This window comes from Dama dama, chromosome 23, assembly GCF_033118175.1.
Source record: "Dama dama isolate Ldn47 chromosome 23, ASM3311817v1, whole genome shotgun sequence".
NCBI classification, from domain to species: domain Eukaryota; kingdom Metazoa; phylum Chordata; class Mammalia; order Artiodactyla; family Cervidae; genus Dama; species Dama dama.
Genome location: NC_083703.1, coordinates 75,539,470 through 75,564,900, shown reverse-complemented (window position 1 = coordinate 75,564,900; position 25,431 = coordinate 75,539,470). Strand labels below are relative to the sequence as shown.

The 25,431-nt window shown below is 45.4% G+C and overlaps 1 protein-coding gene across 7 annotated transcripts in view; it reads right to left on the bottom strand.

Annotated features, from left to right (window-relative positions):
- EYA2 (EYA transcriptional coactivator and phosphatase 2) overlaps positions 1-25,431 on the bottom strand; it is a 253,772-nt gene that overhangs the window by 87,715 nt on the left and 140,626 nt on the right. For all 7 annotated transcript variants that reach the window (XM_061127413.1, XM_061127417.1, XM_061127414.1 and 4 more), the window contains 3 exons: positions 11,092-11,159; positions 9,448-9,625; positions 120-262 (listed from right to left, as the gene is read on the bottom strand). In XM_061127413.1, the coding sequence (XP_060983396.1) occupies positions 120-262; positions 9,448-9,625; positions 11,092-11,159 (389 nt within the window). The remainder of the gene's footprint in view (positions 1-119; positions 263-9,447; positions 9,626-11,091; positions 11,160-25,431) is intronic.

Sequence of the window (25,431 nt, the reverse complement as noted above, 5' to 3'; positions counted from 1 at the left end):
TGAACACAAAGGGCCATCCTTCCCCCAAGGGACTTGGAGAGGCCTCTGGCTCCCACCTCCTGTTCCAGCCACACGTGGACGTGACATTCACTCAATCGGGCAGAAGCATCTGGAGTTACCTCGATCTCATTGTCCCCTGCTGGGGAGGGGTCGCTGCTCCGCTTAGACCGGCCTCGGAGCTTCCCGTCGGAGGCCCGGGGCGGCCTGTCTGTGTCTCCCTCCTTTGCTGGTGTGGAAGGCCCATTGTGTGTGTTATATTCACCTGGCATAGAAAAGGGAAGGGCAGACAGATCAGAGAGCTGGCCGAGCGTCTCCTCCTGTGAACGATTATACCAGAACCATCTAACTCCAGAGTGGGAGGTCCCAAAGGCAGCGGTGCAGGCAAAGATCAAGTAGGATCAAAATTAACTCTCAAAAGTTCCTTAAACTGCCCATTCATAATCATTCATTCATCCGGCAAAGATTTACTGACGAGGTATAGTTCCAGGCACTGGTTCCCACAGCGCCCAGACTCTGGAGGGAGGAGAGAGACATTAGAGAGATAAGCAAACATGTAACATGCCAGGTGGGGACATGTGTGATGACAACTGACAAGTCGGATCGGAGCAGGGAGAGTGCTGGGGGGGTCACTAATTTATAGGGGACACGTCGTGGATAAGGGGACAGCTGAGCAGGGATCGGAGACAGGCGAGGGTGGGGCAGCTACAACTTCAGTGAACAGAGTTTTGTGCTTACAGCTGTCTATATACCCTAAGGTCTGAGAATCCCTAAACTAACAGAAGGAGGAAAATAACATATACATGTGTATTTGGCTGGGCTCAGACGGTAAAGAATCTGTCTGCAGTGCAGGAGACCCGGGTTCAATCCCTGGGTTGGGAAGATCCCCTGGAAAAGGGAATGGCAATCCACTCCAGTATTCTTGCGTGAAGAATTCCGTGGACACAGGAGCCACGGAGTCACAGAGAGTCGGACATAACTGAGCAACCAACTTTCACTTTTCACTATGTAGCTATCAAACTCCCTCCCTTGGGGTGAGTGGGGGTGTGTGGGGAGAATTCTCTACGTTCTTGTCCCTAGGCAGCTTGCTGCATCTTCTGTATGTATCTTAAAAGCAAGTCCTTTAAGCTTTACTTGTTAAGAAATCGATCAATTTGAGATTCTAAGGCAAGAGCATCCAGCACAGGGCTGGAAATTAGGAGATATCAGCAAAGGGCTTAAATTGAGTTCTGGCTTGACTAGACCTACTACATACATGCAAGGACCAGTGAGAAGGTGTGGGGCTGAGGGTGGGCACCTTCGGATTCTCTTTGAAGTGGCATTTCTGGACACAGTGTGCTGAGAGGCTGCCAGGCTCTTGCCCTCAGGCAATTGTCTAATGATCCACAATGAACAAGTGGTCAGCACCCCGCAGGACTTAAGTCCCAGAATCAGCATCCAAGTTGTGTTGGTTTTTAAGCACAGAAGTTTTAAATGCATTTTATTAGACTTTATTATCTTTATTTAACTAAATAGGGAACTGAGGCTTACAGAGATGATGTAAGCGTGTAACCCTGCATAGCGATAAAGCCAGAACTAAAATTTGGGTCTGCCTGTGTCACTAGAGTGACAGAACTGTAAACCAGTGTGGAACCTTCGAGGACCTCCCATCCCACTTTCTCATCTTACATCTGCTTGTTTTAGCTCCCAAATGTACTCTGTGGACTCCATCTTTCTTTCCATAATTGCCAGTTCTTGGATCATTGGGGTGGCAGGGAGAAACGCTTTTGTCTAAAGATACTTGGCAAGCCACTAATTTTTTCCTACCCTGGAAGGACTATTTCCCTCCAAAACCCAAGGGATTGAATTTTATTTATTTAATATTTATAAACCTTCTTAGCAGACTAAGGACATAATAAAAAAAGATGTGATTTTGAGTTGTAGCACTGCTGGCCTGTCTCCAGCTCCCCCAAATTTTTGGGATACAGCATTAGAGACCCCCAAAACACCACACTAGCAAAGACTTTCTTCTGGAGGATGAGGAAAAGGCAGTAAATAAATTCACAGATGCTTAAGAGTCATAAATAAAGTTTATCCTGATTCATTTGGTAGTTCTAAGACTGTGGAGGCTTAGAAAACACCAGTTGGCCCCATTAAAGTCCAGGCAAATATTATTAAAAGGAGGAGGAAACACCAGCTACCTAAGAAATGTCCCAATAAGGTGTTAGGTGAAGTCAATTTATTAGGGGTGCCAAAAAAAGCAGCTTTCCCCAACCTTATACATTCTTGAGAATGAAGGGTCAGAGTTCAAGGACAAAGTCAGAGGTACACATGCTACAGAAAATTATAGTAATCCTTCTTGGAGTCATTTCACTCCTTTTCTTTCTCCCTTTTTGATATATTTTTTTTTTTTTTTACTTATTTTAACAACTATTGAGGTATAACTGACATACAAAAAACCCATACATACTTAGAGCACAGTTGATAAGTTTTGACATATGGTCACATCTGTGAAACCACCACCACAGTGAAGATAATGAACAAATCCAGCACCAAGAGTTGCTCTGTAATTCTTTTGTAGTCTCTTCCTCCTGCTACCAACTCCCCAGCCAACCATAGGTCTGCTTTCTTTCACCATAAATTAGTTTGTATTTTTTAGAGTTTTAAACAAATGGCATCACTCAGTATGTGATGTCCACACACATACAAACACACACTTTTCTGGCTTCTTTCAACCAGCAGAACTGTTCTGAGATTCAATCCACGTTGCTATGTTTATCGGTAGTTTATTTCTCTGTGTTGCTGAGTACCACTCTGTTGGGTGGAGGTATCCCCATCCATTCACCTGGAGATGGACATTTGGATTGATTCTAGTTTTTGGCTGGACTAAAGCTTTTATGAACATTCACTCATCAGTACTCATCAGTCTTTGCATAGACATGAGCTTTCTCGTTAAAAGAGACTGTGGTTACTGGTTCATAAGCAACTGCAAAAATGTTTTCCAAAGTGGTTGTAGCATTTCACACTCCCACCAGCAAGGTTAAAGGGATTCTAGCTGCTCTGCATCCTTGCCAATCATTGGTATGGTCAGTCTTGTAATTACAGCCATTCTAAGGGGTGTGTGTCTGACTGAGGATTTAATCTGCATTTCTCTGACTAATGATCAGCACCCTAGTCCTGCGCTTTTTACAAAATATTTCTTTATTTTATTTTTGGCTGTGATGGGTCTCAGCTGCAGCCCTAGGGCTCTTTGTGGCGGGGTGAGTGCTTCTCTCTAGATGTGGTACATGGGCTCAGTTGCCCTGAGGCATCCCTGTGGCAGTATCTTCGACACTGGGATTGAACCTGTGCCTCCTGCTTTGGAAAGCAGATTCTTAACCACTGGACCCAGGAAAGTTCCAGTCAGGTGCTTTTCTTTCTTTTTTTTTTTCCAGCCGTGCTGGTATATTCTTTGGTGAAGTGTCTGTTGAAGTACTTTGCCCATTTCTTTATTGGGTTGTTTTCTTATTATTGGTTTTGAGAGCTTTAAAAAAACATATTCTGGATGGTTTATTTTATATGTCAACTTGACTGAGCCAAGACATTGGTCTTGGACCAATGGTCTTAGACCAGCCAAGACTACCCAGACAGCCAATAAGACATTATTTCTGGGTGTGGCTGTGAAGGTATCTCCAAACAGATTAGTGAGTAGAGAAGATATGCCCTAACCAACATGGGTGGGCATCAGCCAATCCATTGAGGATTCGGGTAGAACATGAAGGCAGAGAAAGGGAGAACTCTCTTCCTGACACATAAAATTAACCATCACACATGGGTTATTTAGAAGTGTGTTACTTTGCTTTTGGATATTTGCGAATTTTCCAAAAATCTTCCTTTTATTTCTAATTTAAGTCCCCTATTTTCAGAGTATGTACTTTTTATTCCTTGAAACCTTTTAAATGTAATGGGACTTCACAATTTATGGTCCAGAAGTTCTATTTTGGTAAATGTTTCATGTGCATTTGAAAAACATGTGAATTTTGCTGTTCCGTGGAGGGGCCTACAGATTGTCTGTTACATCTTTTCCCTCTAGTTTCCTCCCCAGAGAAAATGAGTTAACGGTTGTTTTTGCATCCTTCCAGAAACTTCTTATGAGAATATGGGCAGTAAACTATACTCATATTTAAAACCCTCCAGGACCATGTTAGGCACGTAGTTCTTGTTTCCTCACCTATCACAATAGCTCAGAGAGAGCTGTATTAGTGGATTCTTTTCAACAGATGTATAGTGCGCCAAGGGTGGATACAATACCATTTATTTAACCTGACTCCTATTCATGGATATTAGGTTACTTCCAGGCTTTTGCTGTGCCACAAAAAAAATTCTTTTAACTTAAGTCTTTGTACCTATGTGAAACTTTATTTTTAGTGTAAGTTTGTGGAAGTAGAATAATTGAATTAAAGCAACCACTACTGATTTGTCTTTTCTCTTAAGTAACAAGAGAGGTTCAGATTTTGCCTTTGCCATCAGCAAAAGTGAAACTGAAAGTCCCTCAGTTGTGTCCGACTCTTGGCGATCCCATGGAATTCTCCAGGCCAGAATACTGGAGTGGGTAGCCAATTCCCTTCTCCAGGGGATCTTCCCAACCCAGTTCTCCCTCATTCTGGGTGGATTCTTTACCAGCTGAGCCACAAGGGAAGCCCAAGAATACTAGAGTGGGTAGACTATTCCTTCTCCAGGGGATCTCCCCACCATCAGTGAATTACCCTGCAAACGTTTGTGAATTGTTGGGCCTTCACATAACTGTGAATGAGTGTCGATGTCAACGATGCGGTGATGGGGATGTGGTCTGCAAAGGAGCAGAGCCTGAGGACAGTGTATCCGGACAACGCAAAGGGTGAGCATGAGCTGTCAGTAATATATAAACCTCTTGAGCCTCTGGAATTTAGAACCAACCACTCAGGGAGATCCTGGATAATTTCAGAAGTGGAGTTTTCATGGGGAATTTTAAGAGAGTGCATGAGCGTGTGTGTGTGTGTGTGTGTGTGTGTGTGTGTGTGTGCACAAGTAAGCTTACATGCCGTTCCTTTATAACAGACACGGGGGAGATGAGGCAAGAGACCTCGGTTACAGCTGACTATTATTTATGTCATTAGATTTTATGTGAGCTTGTTAGACACACAGTAAAAACCATCTCAACCACTTATTGTTGAACCTTAGGGCCAGGGGATAAATGAAGAACAGGGGGAAACAATAAGGGAAAATTTCAAAGAGACACAAAGAGTCTTTATATTCGCTCTGGATGGGGAACAAAAATGACCATCTCACATAACCCAAATTCTTGAGAAGTCAGTCTCTAGAATCCAGTTCACCAGCAAATTATATATAGTAGCATCAAGTGGAAGATTTCCTGCTTATATTTCATTTCTGAAACCAGTTTGAAGAGGCCACATGCTGGAAAGCAGGATGGGCAAAGATAATTCAGCAAGTTTGTTACATTTCATACTCTTCCACGGAAGCAAAATTTGGAAACTGGAACATGGGTACTATGCATTTATTCTATACTCTTTGATGAGGTCACAATGACCAAAGTCAATGCCCAAACCTTAAACTGCCTTCCAAGTTACTAAAAAATGCTTGGCCATGTTGTCTTCCATTTGTTACCAAGCCAAAGCTATTTAACTCACTCCGACTGATGGAAATGGTAAACCACTTCAGTATTCTTGCCTTGAGAACCCCATTAACAGTATGAAAAGGCAAAATGACAGGATATTGAAAGAGGAATTACCCAGGTCGGCAGGTGCCCAATATGCTACTGGATATCAGTGGAGAAACAACTCCAAAAAGAATGAAGGGATGGAGCCAAAGCAAAAATAATACCCAGTTGTGGATGTGATTGGTGATAGAAGCAAGGTCTGATGCTGTAAAGAGCACTATTGCATAGGAACCTGGAATGTTAGGTCCATGAATCAAGGCAAATTGGAAGTGGTCAAATAGGAGATGGCAAGAGTGAACGTTGACATTCTAGGAATCAGTGAACTAAAAAGGACTGGAATGGGTGAATTTAACTCAGATGACCATTATATCTACTACTGTGGGCAGGAATCCCATAGAAGAAATGGAGTAGCCATGATGGTCAACAAAAGAGTCTGAAATGCAGTACTTGGATGCAATCTCAAAAACGATAGAATGATCTCTGTTCATTTCCAAGGCAAACCATTCAGTATCACAGTAATCCAAATCTATGCCCTAACCAATAATGCTGAAGAAGCTGAAGTTGAACGGTTCTATGAAGACCTACAAGACCGTTTAGAACTAACACCCAAAAAGGATGTCCTTTCCATTATGGGGGACTGGAATGCAAAAGTAGGAAGTCAAGAAACACCTGGAGGGCAAATTTGGCCTTGGTGTATGGAATGAAGCAGGGCAAAGGCTAATAGAGTTCTGCCAAGACAACGCATTGGTCATAGCAAACACCCTCTTCCAACAACACAAGAGAAGACTGTATCACATGGACATCACCAGATGGTCTACACTGAAATCAGACTGATTATATTCTTTGCAGCCAAAGATGGAGAAGCTCTATACAGTCAGCAAAAACAAGACCGGGAGCTGACTGTGGCTCAGATCATGAACTCCTTATTGCCAAATTCAGACTTAAATTGAAGAAAGTAGGGAAAACCACTAGACCATTTAGGTATGACCTAAATCAAATCCCTTGATTATACAGTGGAAGTGAGAAATAGATTTAAGGGATTAGATCTGATAGACAATGCCTGATGAACTATGGATGGAGGTTCATGACATTGTACAGGAGACAGGGATCAGGACCATCCCCATGGAAAAGAAATGCAAAAAAGCAAAATGGCTGTCTGAGGAGGCTTTACAAATAGCTGTGAAAAGAAGACAAGTGAAAAGCAAAGGAGAAAAGGAAAGATATACCCATTTGAATGCAGAGTTCCAAAGAATAGCAAGGAGAGATAAAAAAGCCTTCCTCAGTGATCAATGCAAAGAAATAGAGGAAAACAACAGAATGGGAAAGACTAGAGATCTCTTCAAGAAAATTAGAGATACCAAGGGAACATTTCATGCAAAGATGGGTTTGATAAAGGACAGAAATGGTATGGACCTAACAGAAGCAGAAGATACTAAGAAGAGGTGGCAAGAATACACAGAAGAACTATACAAAAAAGATCTTCATGACCCAGGTAATCATGATGGTGTGATCATTCACCTAGAGCCAGACATCCTGGAATGTGAAGTCAAGTGGGCCTTAGAAAGCATCACTACGAACAAAGCTAGTGGAGGTGATGGAATTCCAGTTGAGCTATTTCAAATCCAGAAAGATGATGCTGTGAAAGTGCTGTACTCAATATGCCAGCAAATTTGGAAAACTCAGCAGTGGCCACAGGACTGGAAAAGGCCAGTTTTCATTCCAATCCCAAAGAAAGGCAATCCCAAAGAATGCTCAAACTACCGCACAATTGCACTCATCTCACACACTAGTAAAGTAATGCTCAAAATCCTCCAAGCCAGGCTTCAGCAATACGTGAACCGTGAACTTCCAGATGTTCAAGCTGGATTTAGAAAAGGCAGAGGAACCAGAAATCAAATTGCCAACATCCATTGGATCATCAAAAAAGCAAGAGAGTTCCAGAAAAACATCTGCTTTATTGACTATGCCAAAGCCTTTGACTGTGTGGATCACAATAAACTGTGGAAAATTCTGAAAGAGATGGGAATACCAGACCTGCCTCTTGAGAAACCTATTGTAGGTCAGGAAGCAACAGTTAGAACTGGACATGGAAGAACAGACTGGTTCCATATCGGGAAAGGAGTACGTCAAGGTTGTATATTGTCACTCTGCTTATTTAATTTATATGCAGAGTACATCATGAGAAACGCTGGGCTGGAAGAAGCACAAGGTGGAATCAAGATTGCCAGGAGAAATATCAATAACCTCAGATATGCAGATGACACCACCATTATGGCAGAAAGTGAAGAGGAACTGAAAAGCCTCTTGATGAAAGTGAAAGAGGAGAGTGAAAAAGTTGGCTTAAAGCTCAACATTCAGAAAACTAAGATCATGGCATCTGGTCCAATCACTTCATGGGAAATAGATGGGGAAACAGTGGAAACAGTGTCAGACTTTATTTTTGGGGCTCCAAAATCACTGCAGATGGTGATTGCAGCCATGGAATTAAAAGACGCTTACTCCTTGGAAGGAAAGTTATGACCAACCTAGACAGCATATTTAAAAGCAGAGACATTACTTTGTCAACAAAGGTCTGTCTAGTCAAGGCTATGGTTTTTCCAGTGGTCATGTATGGATGTGAGAGTTGGACTATGAAGAAAGCTGAGTGCAGAAGAATTGATGCTTTTGAACTGTGGTATTGGAGAAGACTCTTGAGAGTCCCTGGGATGGCAAGGAGATCCAACCAGTCCATCCTAAAGGAGATCAGTCCTGGGTGTTCATTGGAAGGACTGATGCTGAAGCTGAAACTCCAATACTTCGGCCACCTCATGCGAAGAGTTGACTCATTGGAAAAGACCCTGATGCTGGGAGGGATTGGGGGCAGGAGGAGAAGGGGACGACAGAGGATGAGATGGTTGGATGGCATCACCGACTCAATGGACATGAGTTTGAGTAAACTCCGAGAGTTGGTGATGGACAGGGAGGCCAGGCGTGCTATGATTCATGGGGTCGCAAAGAGTCGGACATGACTGAGTGACTGAACTGAACTGAACTGATGGAAAATGCAAGCAACAGCTGCGCCAGGAACTTCAGGAACAAAAGTGGTGAGTCTTCATTACTGTTATTTTCCTAGCCATCCACCAATGAACATTAATTGAACAAATGTCCATACACATCATGCTAGCTTGCCTTCTACAAAGCCCCAGAAACAGGAGGCTTCAGAAAAGAAGAAAATGCAATGATATCTCCTATCATTGGACATTCTAATTTATGGCTGTCATGTTATTTAATGGTGATGAGTCTAAATTGTTTCATAAAGAGCAGACACATGCATAGCAGATTTATGAAATCAATAAGTGAATACACAAGCTGCTGAGTTAGTTTGTACAGGGATGCTAGTGAGTTAGTTTGCACAGGTATGCAAACATCACCAAAGGGCCTGGATGTGGAATCGTGTGTGCTCTGTTTAAATGGAGCAAACATTACTCAGCTCCAGCCAAGCACTGTCAGTTAACAATGTGAACCTCGGGTGACTGGATCATCTTTTAAGAGAAGGCAGGCATTAGAATTTGTAGGTAAAAATGTATGACTTTCTAAAACATGGGTGCAATTAAACACACATGCACCACCCCTCATACACATACACACACAAAGAAAAGCCAACAAAACATATCTGAGGGTTGACGCTAACTCACGGGTGGCTAGTTCATTACAGCCGGGACCTCCATCCAGTTCATCTCCCATACAAGAGCTCAGACCACAGCCACGGATGACCACAGGGCAGTGATGGTACTTACCGCCAAGTGACTCGGAACTCTGGTTGGGGATGCTGTGAGATGCCTCCTGGAGGACGTAGGTGGACGTGGAGAGAGGAGAGGAGCAGATGCTGCTGGCTGGGACGTAGGGAGGGCTGTAGGATGAGCTGTAATACTGGGAGTACTGGCTCTGCGGGAAGCCAGGGTAGGAGGGGTAGTCCTGGAAAGGGAGACCCATGAGGCTGTGAGCGGGGACGACTGTCGGGCTCACGTGGGTCAAGGGCCTCCTGGGCTGGGTCTGCTGCACTGACCCCTGTTCCCCCAGCGTTACAGTAAAAGTTCTATGAGGGCTGGAGCTTTCCCTAAAAGCCAATTTCCCCCTAAGACAAGGATTCACGGGCAAGTAGAGGATTCGGGGGGTGAAGGCAAGACCAGCTGGGAAATGGGGAAGCGAGGTAGCAAAGGGAAGAAGGGCAAGAAGTCAGTACAGGGGCTTCTCCAGTGGGGACTGGAGCTGAATTCTACCCAGGAGATGCCACGATGGCAAAAAACACATCTCAGAAAGATCTCTCCCAAGGGGCAAGGGAGCTGGGGTATTTATACACCAACTCCAGCCAGTCTTTGCTTGAGAGCTGCTCTCAGAGGGTTTCAATTCCCTGGCACTTCCTACTGCCCTATACATTGGTTCCAGAAAACACCCATGTGCCCAGGGATGCAGAGATTGGCAGCAGGAAGCCAACAGGTGCCCCCTAAGGGACATGGGTATGGTTCTGACAGCATCCGTCTTGGCCATTGTTGTATCCCCAGAGCCTGGAAGAGTGCTGGGCACATGTGGGCACTCAATAAATGCTGGAAAAATTAATGAACAACTGAATGAGTTGTACAGGAGACTAGGTGACATTTTAGGTTCATGGTAGGGGTGGGGAGGGGGTAGAGGCTCAAATGCTACACAGCATTAGGGATCCAGAACCTTCTAGGGGGGAGTCTTAGAGATGAAGTCAAAGAATACCAATCTTGGTCTGTTTCAACCAACCAGACAGTCCAACCCTCCCACCACAGTCACTGTTTCATTTATTTAGCCCCACCGGAAAATACAGCTTCTTAATCTTGCAAAGAACTCATGGAAGGTTCTTAACAGGAAAGGTACACAACAGTACACAAAGTTCCCGTCCATCTTGAGCAGGTTAATTCTTAACTCACTCTCTAAGTGAAACCAAGAGACTCACGTTATTAGCCAACATCCACCCATCTTTATAGTGTTGGCTAAGTTCCATTTCACAAGTATTTATAATGCCCTCACTCTGCGCTGGGCACTTTACAGTGAGATGCATAGGTAAAGATGATGTCCTTTCACCCTTGAAGAGCTAGGGGTCTGGTGAAAGGGACACGTTTTTGCTTTCATACATTCCAGATTCAACAGTCACTGGGTGTCTTAGACAGGGATCAAGATGGAACATAGAACAGAGCCCATTCATCTTGGAAATCTGCCAATAATTCCGATTTCTCTGCCTCTACACTGTGTCTTTCCAATGGCTGTTGGTATAGCCTGGTTCCTGTGGTCTCCAAACCCAGGGAATAAGAAATCAGGTGGTGCCCATAGGTGCAGGCAGCCTCTCTGGGTGCCTTGACTTTTAGGGAACTATTTATGGAAAATACCAGAAAGCCCCTGGTAGGGAGCTAGTCTACCTGGTGCATAGTTCCGAATCCGGCCGCGTTGGTCAGTCCGTTTGCTCCTTGATAGATCCCAGCAGTGCCTGTGGGAAGGAGCGACAGATGAGGTTCTTACAGTCAGGGAGGGACGTGGAGGAGAACGATGCAGTGGAAAGCTGGAGTCTTTGAGGTTCGACAGTTTGGGATGGAACTTAGGACTCTGACAATCTCTCTGAACCTCGGTTCTCTCAGTGAATGAATCTAATATAAATAACACCTTCAAAGGATTCTGGTGAGAGACAAATGAGGGTGCCCACAACACAACTTCCGGTACTCGATAACTATGCTTTAAAAATAGTTTGGTTTTTAAAAAATTGTGGTAAATGTACATTAACAACACTGGCCATTTTAACCATTTTGTTTTTACTTTTTAAAACTGAAGTATAGCTAATTTAAAATGTTGTGTTAGTTTTGGACATATAGCAAAGTGATTCGGTTATACATATATATAAAACAGTGCACAAGGGTTCCAATTTCTCTTCATCCTCACCAATACTTATTTTTTGATTTTTAAGGAAATTGCAGCCATTCTAAAGGGTGTAAGGTAGCAATGATTACGGTCTGAATTAAATGAATGAATAAAACGACTTCTCCTTTTTGAACTTCAGTTGTCCCACCTGTCAAATGGGAATAAAAATGATACTACTACTAGAAAATGCTACTTAGTCAATGAATGAGTAATTGAATAAATGAGCGCGGTGTCATTATCTGGTCTCCCCTGACCAGGTAAGGTGGTGGTCAGGGGAGACCTCCGAGCTGACATTTGAGCTGAGCCATGAATGGTAAGAGGAAACCAGCGATGGAAATACCCTCAGGAGGAGACGTCACGAACACCGGGGGCAAGACTCTCAGGTAAGGATTAGCTTGACAGGTGACAGAGAAACAAAAGAGGTCAATGGAACACGAGCCCAGAGAAAGAAGGGCGGGGGTTACCGCCAGAACAGCAGTGAACTCGTGTGTGTCAGGGCTCCTCAGGCGGGAAGTGAGCAGAGGAAAATCAAGTCTCGTGCTCAAGGCTGCCAGGACAGCGCCTCGGGCGCTGGAATCCAGGCAGTCTGGCTCAAGTCCGCATTCGCAACATGGCTCTACTTCACTGGTGGCTTAGACGGTAAAGAATCTGCCTGCAATGCAAGAGACCTGGGTTCGATCCCTGGGTCGGGAAGATCCCCTGGAGAAGGAATGGCAACCCACTCCAGCATTCTTGCCTGGAGAATTCCATGGACAGAGGAGCCAGGTGGGCTACAGTCCATGGGGTCACAAAGAGTCAGACACGACTAAGCGACTGAGCACACAGACTGTAGTGCCAAAGCTGCTTCTTTCTAGAACTGTTTTTGGGGCCTACTTTATAAAATCCCTCCATTGTAAATGTTGGTTCAATGATTTTTAAAGTAAATTGCTTAACTGTACAGCTGTCACCACGATGCAGTTTTAGAACACTTCCATTACCCTCAAAGAACCCGTGTGCCTGTTTGCAGTCAAATCCTTCTCCCATCCTCAGCCTCAGGCAGCTCTTTTTGATTACAGCCATTCTAGTAGATGTGTCCCTGGAGGAGGAAATGGCAACCCACTCCAGTATTCTTGCCTGGAAAATTCCATGGACAGAGGAGTCTGGTGGGCTTCAGTCCATGGGGTTGCAAAGAGTCAGAAATGATTGAGCAACTGAGCAGTAGATGTGTAGTGGTCTCTCGTTTTGGTTTTAAGTAGCATTTCTCTAATGACTAATCAAGTTGGGCACCTTTTTATGTGCTTATGAGTCATTCAGGTATCTTCTTTGATGAAGATTCATTCAAATTTTTTTCCCACTAAAAAAAGAGTTAGGGTGTCCTCTTCACACTGATTTGTAAGAGTCCTTTATATACTCTGGACACAGGTTCTTTACCAGACATATGATTTGCAAATATTATCCCCCAGTTCTGTCTCTTAATTTTCCTAATGGTGTCGCTTGAAAAGCAAAGCAAAAGTTTTACAGTTACTAATATTTTTAAATAAATCTTTCTTTTGCTGCCTAACTCAAGGTCATAAAGACTCTTTCTAATATTTTCTTTTAGAAATTTTAGAGTTTAAGGCCTTACATCTATGATCCAATGTAAGTGAGTTTTTGTGTACTGTGTGAGATAAGGGCCTAAATTAATCTTTTTGCACATGGCTACCCAGTTGTTCCAACACAAGAATAAAAAGTCTATCCTTTCCTTCATTAAATTACTTGGCACCTTTGTCAAAAATTGATTGACAATGTGAGAGTTTATTTATGGACTTTCTATTCTCTTCCACTGACCTATCCATTCTGCACGAATTCCATCCGGTCTTGATTACTGTAGCTTTATATTAAGTTTTGAAACCAGCTAGTGTAAGTTCTCCAACTTGGTTTTTCTTTTCCAAGATTGTCTCGCCTTCTCAGTATAACCTTGGCATTTACATATCAATTTTGGAATAAGCTTGACAATTTCTATTGGCGAGAACAAAGTGGCAACTCAAGAGTATCAACTCAGAAATCTATATCCAGAGAAAATATCCTTCAGAAATGGGGGAAATCAACACATTCTCAAAATGAAGAAGAACCAAAAGAACTTGTCACAATAGATCTCCCCTGAAATAAGGGATACAGAAAGTTTCTTAAAAGAGACAGGAAATTTTAAAAACTGAAAAAAAAAACAAAAAGGAATCCTGAAACTTCAGGAAGGAAGAAAGAAAAAGAGTAAAAACATGGGTAAATAAAATCTCCTTTCCAAGAGGTTATATAACACTAACTCAATATACAATTAGATTCATAACAGTTTGCTATTAAACTTGTTTTATAACTATATAAAACACTGAAATGGTTCCAAAGTCAAATTGACAAAATAAACTAACCATATCCTTATCCAGGGCTTCCCAGGTGGCTCAGTGGTAAAGACTCCTCCTGCCAATGCAGGAGATTTGGGTTTGATCCCTGGTCTGGAAAGATCCCCTGGAATAGTAGGAAATGACAACCCACTCCAGTATTCTTGCCTGGGAAATCCCATGGACGGAGGGCCTGGTGGGGTACAGTCCGTGGGGTCACAAAAGAGTTGGACAGGACTTAGCAACTGAACAACAACACTCCTATCCAGAGGAGAGGGGGATGTGTCCCAGGCACTGGTAAGGCAGGGGAGAAGTAAACTGCCAGAGAGTACTTTCACTGGGAGCTTGGGGGGCACAGGGAAGGGTTCTGAAACGCCAGCTGGGAGGTGTGGAGTCAGGGAAGGCTTCCTGGAGGAAATGACAACTAAACTAGTCTCTGAAGGACGAGTAGGAGTGAGCTGCATGAAGAGAGCAAGAACCAGGAACACCAGCACACGTGGGCATCTGCTCCAGCTCTTCATTCCACGGAGGCTTATCTGAGACCCAGAAACCAGAGAATGTGTCCACACTAATACGGCATGATGTGCTGGAATCCCATTCTCTCCTCCACAGCCTGTCCAGACACATCTGGCAGAAAGTCTAGGCCAGTCTATTTCACTCAAGGTCATTTTTGGGGTCCTGGTTACCATGGCAACCCCGGTCCTCCCCCCACTAAATCACAGGAACATGCCTGCCTTGGGAAGTCACTTCTGGATGCGGTGCTTTCTCTCCTGATTTCTCTTTTCTTTGGTGGCAACCTTCCGAATGATGAACTGGGCGGGTTTAGAAATAAACTGGCCCACAGTCTCATCCCTTGGTATTCTTTCTCCCAAATGGCTTCTTGTTTGTTTACATTTTATGACCCAGGGGCACGAGAAGAATGGGCAGCTGAACAAACCTCAGCATGCCGAGGGCAGTCCCCAAGTCCCCGCAGTGAGAGAGCCCTCCCATGCCAGAGAGGACGCAGGAGGAAGGGGGCACACAGTCCCAGATGCCTCATGCCACATATGTGGTCTGCAAATGGACCCGCCTGGAGCTGGAATGTTAAACACTGACCTCTCGCCTCCATTTGGCTGGTGGAAGGCCTGGGGAGGGCAAGGATGAGAAGAGGAAAAACATCTTCTCTTAAGGGGATGATGGTGGCAGAGCCTGCTTTGGGGTCCCCTCTACTATCCCTCCATCCCTCCTCTCTCAAATTATGAGAATCTCTGCTTTCAATCTCAGCCATGTGCACATGGCTGATTAGAATAAGCACTGCATGGCCCAGCTTCCCCTGTGACTGGTGTGGTCACGTGATGAGCTCCAGAGAAGGGAAGAGGGGTAAGTTACTGTGTGCAACTTCCTAGTCGTGCCCTCGAAGGGCAGAGGCGGGTGCTTCCTTGCTTGGAATGGAGCTATGTTGGATCACAAAACTGAGGAACCAGACATAGGAGCCTGGACCAGACCAGAACCGCCACATCAGTTTGGACTTTGAGGTGAGAAAGAAATGCCCTTCTTTCTTGCTGAAGCCATTGCTATCCTGTGTGTCATATCGGAGAACTACTTTATTTTTTTGGCTGGTTGGTTTTCTTGGATTTTAAGTAAAAGTTGATTCTCACTGCCTGGCTCAATAACAGTTTTTAAGTGAATGGTCATTCATTTAATCAATATTATTTCCCAGTGATGTACCAAATGCTACTGTGTCTGCAACTTCTCTAGTATCATATAGTAGGTAAGGGTTGACGCTGATGTTCAGAGAGGACAGACAGGAGACTACTGAGTGAATAGATACACAAGGAGTTGAGATAATTCCAGACAGATCAAAACACAGTGATATGTGAGCGCTGGTTTTGAAATGCTCTAACCCTGTGGGGAAGAAGATGCGGCAGTTCATGGTGAGATCTGACAAATCCTGAACTGGTCCACACCCTGCTCTAGGAGATGAGTCTCTGATCACGTGCTTGGATGTTGGGGGCATGATGGACTGCTGTGAAAGTTTCTCACCCCAGTTCCGTATGTGTTTGTTATCACTGGCCAGCAAGTTGGTGGGCTGATCCTACTTGGCAGGCCAACTAAGAATGAGGTTGAAGTAGGTAAAATGGCTTAGTAAGAAATAGGAAGAAAGAAGGCTTTTCTCAAGTGGGGGATGCGATTCTCCTGGCTAGAGAAGTGGGACAGAGCAAGAGGGAAGGGAAGAGTGAGAGAAGGTGAGTGAGGACAAGCGGGAGTCATGGGGCAGAGGGATTCTGTTCTCTGCACCTGCACATATATGCTGAGAAAGCAGCAAGACCCTCAAGTCATGGGGAACACATGTACACCTATGCCTGATTCATGTCAATGTATGGCAAAAACCACTACAATACTGTAAAGTAATTAGCCTCCAATTAAAATAAATAAATAAAATAAATAAATAAAAGACCCTCAAGTCAGAAGTGGCCATGTGTGCTGCAGCTAAGACAGGAAGCCCTCAAAACCTTACAGGGAAGAGAGGGAAGGAGCTGGTGCAGGCAGTGATAAATGGTGACTGACATGAAGTTTCAGGGTCAGGGAATGATGAGGGTGGTGGGGATTGTGTCAAATTAGAAGGTATAGTTTCTATCTAAGGGGGCAGCAGTTTGGAGCAGACATTATTTGGCTCCCCAGGAGGTACTCCCAATTCCTTTTCCCCCAGCAGCTTCAGGATGGCCATGTAATCTAGCTCTGGTCAAGGGGGCTTCTGGGAGAGACTTTTGTTCCTCTGCTGGATCCTCCCTTGGATTACATAGGATGTAATGTCTGGAGTTACAGCAGCCATCTTGGGACATGAGGTCACAAGCATAAAAACAAAAAGTCCACTGGCTGAGGCAGAAGGAGTAAAAAGATGAAGAGAACTTGGTCCTTGAAGATAAAAAACAAACAACCTTGGGGGTCCAGACTTCTGGCTAAATACCCAATAAATACCATTATGGTTTAAGTTGATGTTAATTAAGCTTTTTGTTCCTTGCAGACCGAAGCATTCTTAACTGATACAATACTACTTAGCTCCAGCTCACCTGTGTCACCTAGAAATGTGAGTCTAATGAAGCCAGGGCATTTGATTTTTCCAAACAAGTCAGAAACCTGGATTTGTATAAAATGTTCCAATTTTAAAGTGTAGGCAATAAATACAAAGTAGTCAGACAAAACAAACACAAAACAAAAAAAATTAAAAGCATGGTCACAGTGTGGATATGGCCTATGGGTTTCCAGTTTGTGACCTCTGGTCTAGGAAGACAGAACAATAAAAGATTCCTGTGTCCACAACGTAGCATAGACATAACAATGAAGAGCCCCAGACCCAAAAAGGCTACATGGACCAAGAAATGAATGATTTGGCACCAGCCTGGGTCCCAGTAAGGGAAGACAGGATGAGCCCCCAACCCCACAACACCCTGGGTAAGATGTCAGAAGTATAGTCAACATTCTGGAGAGTCTGGGAAAGCCCCGGACAAAACTTTCCCATCAGTTCAGGGAAATGGTGGCTCCAAACAGAAAGCACATTGAATGCTGAAAATAAAATCAGTTCTATTTTTTTACCCCCTTGAGCGCACAGAGTGAGGTTTATACCTAGACAAGGGACTGAGGAATTCTTCACGTCCCTGGAACTGTACTTCTACCAGTGTCAGGGAACCTGTGTGGTGAGCATCTCACCCGCCCCCCCCCCCCCCCGCCCCCCGCCTTTGTCATCATGCAAAATGTTAAGTGTTAATTCAAGTTCTTTGCACATTTTCCATTCTAGGGTGTCTGTGTGCATCCTTTGTTTCTGTGTTCTTACAAAGAGTGTACTAGCGTTTTGTGGGCAAATATATAACTCCCTGCTGGCTCAGATGTAAAGAATCTGCCTGCAATGCAGGAGACTCAGGTTCAATCCATGGGTCAGGAAGATCCCCTGGAGAAAGGAATGGCTACCCACTCCAGTATTCTTGCCTGGAGAATCCCATGGACAGAGAAACCTGGCAGGCTACAGCCCATGGGGTCTCAAAGAGTCAGACATGATTGAGTGACTAACATCATCATTCATTTATATGTAATTCTGGTAAATTCTGTGCATTACATTTCTTACGGTTTCTTAGCTTTTTTCATCGAGCATTAGGTTCTTTTTTTTTTCTCAAGTAACTTTATTGGTATCTTTTAACATAGCTCATTAAAAATCTATGTTCCATATTTCTTGCATGAATCCCCTGAAAGTTCCAGACCTGGCAAAAATATTTTTAAGTACACAGCTGATTTCTACATAACATGCCTAATATTTATACATTTGTTATTTGTTTTGCACACGTCTATGGTTTTACTACTTTCAAGACAAAAGTCACATATACAAATGCAGACTAATGAAAACATAAAAGTCAGCCATTGTCTAGAACGAGGTACACGTGTCTGTATCAGAAAGGAAAACTGAGGTTGAAACTAACCTGTGCTGCTTATAAGATGTGAATCAAACAGCACAAGTTTGACAGTGTATGAAGTCTTTTCGGAGTGGGATGCATCTATGTCCATGCTTGCCTTTTATGGTATTAACCTCTTAGTTACTGGCACTGAGTGTCAGCATTAGGTTCTTAAGACCGCTCGATGCTTCTGTGGGTGCATCCTGCCTGCCGCCCCAGCAGCTGCCCAGCCCTCCCTGCGTGCTTTCTTCCTATCTCTCTTGTTCCCTCCTCCATTCCGGAGAGGACATGGGATGCCTCCATCACCAACAAGGCTGCTGTGAACATCGTTGCACCTCTCCCTCATGGCCTGTGTGTGAATTTCCCTGGGATGTACCCCCGCGAGCTGGGCTGGTAGGGCCCGAGGCTGAACAGACTGAGTTTCCCTAAGGACTGAGTGTGTTCTCGGCATAGCCACTGCAGTGCCGGCGGGCACTGTCCTCGAATCCCCACCAGCGGCTGGCATAACCCCGCTTGCTAATCCCTGCTATCCAATTAGGACCAACGTGACATCTCATTTATTGGCTTGAATTCACATTTCTCTGATGACTGGGTGACTCTGCACATCCCTTCTTGGGCTTGTTGCCTTCTGGATTTTCTTTTTTTTTTTCTAAAGATTTTTTTGATGTGGACTGTTTTGAAATTTTTATTGAATTTGTTGCAATATTGTTTCCATTTCATTTTTGGTTTTTTGGCTGCCAGGCATGTAGGAACTTTGCTCCCCAACCAGGGATCAAACCCACACCCCCTGCTTTGGAAGATGAAGTCTTAAACTAGGCTGTCAGGGAAGTCCCTAGATTCCCTCTTTTTAAGGAGATGGTGACAGTTGTCAACGAAAACCTCTCCTCCCTCTCAGACTCGGCTTTAACTTAATCTAAGCCCTTACAAGCTTCAGTTACCAGCACTAGCTGTTGTATTACTACTGATAATAGTCCCCATTTATTGAGCACTTATTACCTTCCCCAGGGCTGGTCATTTTACATGCATTATCTTGTTGTGTCTCCACTACGCACCCGAGGAAGGAGGTTCTATTAGTAGGTGACAGAGCAGGGTTCAAGCCCAGGTCAGCCTGACTCCAAAGCTCCGGCCCCCAGACTGTGCGCAGCTCAGCCTTCCAAGCAGCGGCGGGAAGGTCCCAGCCTGCCTCAGGTTCTTTAGGCCCTCCTGAATTCACTGTCACCCACGTGTCTGACCTGCCATCCCAGGCAAGGAAAACTCAGGGAGAGTCCCCGTGAACAAGCACCCTCTCGTCAACGTTACTTGCTCTGGACTCTATCTTACAATTTCCTTCCCTGTAACAAAGGAACTTACTCCATGGGTCCACAATGACACTTAGAAACTAGATACCCACATGCTGCAACTAAGAGGTCGCATGCCACAACTAAAGATCGCGCTTGCTGCAACTAAATATTTTAAAAGATTCTTTAAAAAAACCCCACCCCTCCACCCCCAACACGTACTCCTTCATTATTTAGGTCTGACTGCTGCCAGGACTAAGAGAAAATTGATGAAAACCTACCAGGACTGCAAGTGAAAAAACTCCGGACATGTAGTTGGGAGGGGTGATATACAAAGTCATCAGCAGACAGTGTACCACAGAGAAAAACCAGAGGCAGAGAGAGGTGAGCCTGTTATAAAAACTCACCCGCTCAAGCATCCCATCCACGGTGCAGGTTCCAGAAAGGGACGGATCACAGCTCTTTTGTAGGGCGATGTTCTGCTTCTTTTCTTTACCCAGGATCCAGTGACCGCAAAGACCCAGTAAGCCCTGGTCTAGCCCTTTGCCTACTGTGTCACTCATCCAGACATTCACTCATTTATTCAATAAATATTTGCTCAGTGCCTCCTATGTGCCAAGATTTCTATTCTGAGAGAGCGCTGGGTCCTGTCTTCTTGGATCTAAGCGCCTGGAAGGGGTGGATGACAACAGTGAATTCAGATGTAACTGATTATTTGCCCTCATGGCTGGGCACAAGTCTCAGTTTTCCTAAGCCTCAGTTTTACCACCTGAACAGTGGAAGTGAGCACAGCTTACTTATATGATTTATTACGAGGATTCTGTGAGATAAGGCTTATGAGAGGCAGAATCCAGCACAGAGTAAGTGTTCAGTAACTAACTAGTGGCTAAGGTTATGACCCTCTCTGGGTTTGTAATTACCGCTGGAGGTGTCAACAAGGAGAGCATTTCATTGATCTACCACTTTAAAAATTTTCATGGAAGTAAAAACATCCAGGAAGGTTGGAAAAAGAAAAAGAAAAAAAAAAACAAAACAATTTGGATAGGGCCAAACAGCAGATCCCAAATGAAAACAGAGGATTCTGGGGTGGGCCCGGCCTGAGCTCTCGGCTCTGAGACCCACTTGTGGTCCGTGGACAGGAAGGGAGGCGCCCAGGTCTGTCTCGCGGATACCGAGTTGTCAAGCCCATTTTGCCATCTTAAAACAAATTCAAACGTGCCCCCGGAGCTTGTCCTCTCGCATCTTTGCTCCACGTGGAGTCCAGCCCACATCTGCGTTTAATCAAATCAGTTGCTAAATGTCACAATGGCCTCATTCACAGGTAGCATAAAGCATATTTAACTGGTAATAAAACAATCTGCATTCCTGAGAATGCCTTTTCAGATTGGCTGCCCTGTCACTGAGTCTCTGCCACACGAGTTGGAATAAAGCTGGGGCAGAGGCGGGGGAGGTGGGGGCGCCAAGAGGGGCGAGGATACTGCCGGGGAGCCAGCGATCACAGGCAGGGTCACACGTGCTGCTGCAGGAGGACGTCCAAGGCGCTCGGTGAGAAAGGCAAGAGGCAGGATGGTGAGGCTGCCCTGAGCAACCACGCCAGATGAAACACGGAAATCTGTTCGTTTCGGTTTCGGAGAAGACTGATAAACTGGGAGGGCCTCTTAGAGGAGGTGGTAGTTGAGCAGAAGCTCAATGGATAAGATGGAACCAGCCCAACCAGTGAAGGGCTGGCGAAAGGACATTCCAGGTTGGGGTACCAGCACAACGTAAAGGCCCTGAGATGGGAAGAACAAAAGGGAAGCCAGTGTGAGTTGAAATGGAAGCAGGGCTTAGGGGGCCATATGCATGATGTGGTCTGAAAGGCTCTTCAGGTGCTGACCCAGGCCAGGCTTGGCCGGGGGCAGCTATAGCAAGGCACTGGCATTTATTTCTGATTGCAATGGGAAATCCCAGAGGGGCTTTCAAGCAGGGGAATGGCATGATCTGATACTCGGGAAAGGACTGACTGTGTGACTTCTCTGCTCAGTGTGGTAGAAAGACATCAGGGGGTCACAATGGATGCCAAGGACAAATACGCTATTTCTTACTGCCAAGCAGCTCCTTGAGAGAGACTCTTGAGAATGGTAACCTATAAAGACCAGAGACTTAAAAACACACACACACACACACACACACACACACAAACTTATGTATATATGTATTTGGCTGTGGCAGGTCTTACTCACGGCACAGGGGACCTTTAGTTGTGGCAGGTGGGATCCAGTTCCCCGACCTGGGACTGAACCTGGGCCCCCTGCGCTGGGAGCTCGGGAGTCTTAGCCACTGGACCACCAGGTAGTCCCAAGACCAGAGAAATGTACACTGATGTCAAGTGCCTAGGGCCCTGGGGGAAATTTGACAAGAATGGAGTGTGTGAGCCAGCCTGGATCGATTATTGCATCACATTCCCCTGAGCACAATGATTGCTTTAGGGGTGTGCCTCTGAACCACGCAGGTCCAAACGACAGGGAATCTCAAGATATTAGATCATAAAACAACTGAGCTGCTACACACACTTGGGGACCATGAGGGCACTTGGCATTTATACGACTGCCCTCCTCCAAAAAGAGATAACATACCCATTTTTCACTGATTAGATATGCAAAAAAGTCTGCTGAAAGATCAGATAAAATGATTGAACCATCATCTTTGATGCTCTCCCCCACTCATAGATTTAAATGCCATCACCGATTTCTATGAATAGGGCCTCTTAAATACCCTGCAAGTCTATCCAGTTTTCTTCATCTCCACCACCACCACCTCCATGCCTCTATCATCTCTTTGCCCGAGAATGCATAGTCTCTTCATTGATTTTCTAGGACCCACGCAGATCCTGGTTCAATTCCTTATCCTCAAGGCCCACGCTGCTCCAGATCAGTACAGCCTCCCTGGCTTCCCATTGTATTTACAACCCTTCACTATGTCCACAGGTCTGCTCTGACCTGTGTCTTCTCTAACCTCACTGAGCTCCACCTTTCTGCCCTGCTGCGGGATGAATTATGCCCCCTGAAAAGATCTATTCAAGTCCTAGCTCCAGGACCTATGAACATGACCTTATCTGGAAATAGGGTCTTTGCAGATATAATCAAGTTAAGATGAGGTCATTCTGGATCAGGTGGGCCCTGATCCAATGATGGGCTTCTTAGGTGGTGCAGGGGTAAAGAATCTGCCTGCCAAGGCAGGAGACATGGGTTCGATCCCTGGATCAGGAAGATCTCCTGGAGAAGCAAATGGCAACCCGCTCCAGTATTCTTGCCCAGGAAATTCCAGGGACAGAAGAGCCTGGTGGGCTACAGTCCATGGAGTTGCAAAGCGTCCAACAGGACTGGGAGACTGAGTACACAACACATGATCCAATGACTGTGTCCTCATGAGAAGAGAGGAGGGGGACACAGGCAGGCAGAGGGAAGAAGGCCCTGTGAGGACAGAGGCAGAGCCCGGAGTGATGTGTTTCCACAGCCCGGGAAGGCCAAGGATGGCTGGTGACCGCCAGAAGCTGGGGGAGAGGCAGGACTCTCTCTCAGAACCTGTAGAAGGAACCAACCCTGCTCACACCTTGATATTGGACTTCTGGCCTCCAGAATTGTAGGGCTGGGTTATCACAGTCCTAGCAAACCAGGACACCTCCGCTTTGCCTCTTTCCAGTTTCCTGGCCGTTTAGAACATCATTTTAAGATGTCTATGTTGGCCCCTCCCTCTGCCTGGAATACCTGCTTATAGCCCAAATGTTAGTGTGCACAGGAATCATCCAGAGATCCTGTGAAAAAGCAGATTCTGCAGGTTCTGGGTGAGCCCTGAGGTTTCTAACCCTCTCCCAGGTGATGCTGAGGCTGCCAGGCCTGGCGGTCCTGCCCGGAGGTCCTGACCCCTCTCCAGGGGGCTGCCTCCGTAGTCAGGTCCCAGCTTCGATGGGACGTTCTGACCACGCTGGCTAAAGCAGTCCCCACTGCCCCAGCCACTCTGGCCACTCCTCGAATACTACCCTGGTTTTGACTGTTTTCTTTTGGTAGCACTTACAGCCTCAGAAATCATCTTTACATCTTTAGATACACATGCATTGTTTATCTCATTCTCACTTGGATGTAGGTTCCCTGAGTGCAGGTACTTTGTCTTTTATTCACTGTTCTATATGCTTGGTCTCTAGAAGAGCAGGTGGTACATGATGGGCTCTCTGGAAATAATTTTTGGAAAAAAAAAAAGAAGATAGGCTCTGTTTTTGGCACCATTTTCAGCTCCTAGCACCATATGCGGCACATTACAAACATTCGACAGCTATTTATTGAATGAATTAAAAAAGTGAATGAATTGACTGGGATAACTGATTATTGAGCACATATTAGTACTATGTGCCGGGAGCTACACTAAGTCCTTTATTTTAATTATCCTTATTTTAATTTATCCCACTGCTGACAAGGAGAACAGAACAAAGGGGGCTCGATGTGATCTCTTTTCAATCATTTCACCAATGTTTACTGAGCACCTACTGTGCGCCAGTCTGTCCTAAGCACAAAGGACACAGCAGTGAATAAGATAATGGGAAGAAACCACTGCCTCCGTGGAGCTGACCTCCTAGTGGGGAGGGGCCGAAAGTGAATACATATGTCAAGTAACGTGTTAGATGGTGACAGGTGCTGGAGCCAGCCAAAGCGAGGACGGGAGCTAGGGAACACTGGGAGACAGGGTGGGTGGTCAGGGAAGGCTCTGCAGAAGGTGAGACAGCCATACCTAGAGAGGTTACATCACTTGCAATTTACAACTCAGAGATTATAAGCGGCAGGGCTCAGGATTGGATCCCAGGACTGCCCGACTCTGGGGCCTGCTGTTCTCTATCTCAACAACCTCCAACCTGCTGGAATTCCCACCCCCGACCCTGGAAGGTTCATTAGTAGTTTCAGGGTATGACTGATTGAACCTAGTGAAAATTTCTTCCTTCCAGGGTGCCCCTAGCTGCTGGATCTGTTCCACAGGGTTCTGACCTCCCCCCCGGCAGTACATAGCTGCCTGCAGGGCTGTTTTGATCATGTTCTGCGATGCCAGCCACAGGCCCCAAGGCCAGGCTGCCGTGGGGAAGCCCTGCAGAACGTGTTTTTATAATCTCCTGGCAGCCAGCGCTCAGCAACCAGGGGAAATTCTACTGGAGGGGCCAGGGGCTCGCCCTGGGGCAAGCAGAGGCCAACATTCAGTTTGCGACAGGGTGGCCGTCCAAAAAGCCACAGTACAGCCTCCGGTCTAAAGTTTCTTGGCAGTAAAGACAACCTTCTCCAAATTGATACTTTTTCAAATAGAGAGGTCAAGTGCTCACCAAAATGACTGCCCACGCTCATCCTCCAATGCCTCATAAGCTCACAAATCCTACATCTGTCCGACTTGAGGGGGGCAGAGAGCCTCGTAAAACGGTGCATCCCTCTCAGGTACCCTTTAAGGGAGTATGAGACTGGCTCTCTCTGAATGCATCACTCCTCTGCTTACAAAGCCGCCTCTTTCAAGTGTTTACCATTAGGACTAAGGTTGCTTCCACAGACCTGTAAATTCCAAGCGGGTCCATCTAATGCACCCCAGGAGGATGTGGGAATACCTTACGTAAATGCCACGGTTTCCCTTAAGATGTCTCCCACTTCTAGATCAAAGCCGACTGTCCTGGGTCCTAAGAGCCATAATTTACTCCCTGCCCTAAAACCTCACGTGGCTTTTAAGGATCTGATGGTCCGAGCAGCTGCAGACCTTGGCTTTCATCTCTGTTGGATTTATTTCCCCTTCTCTGG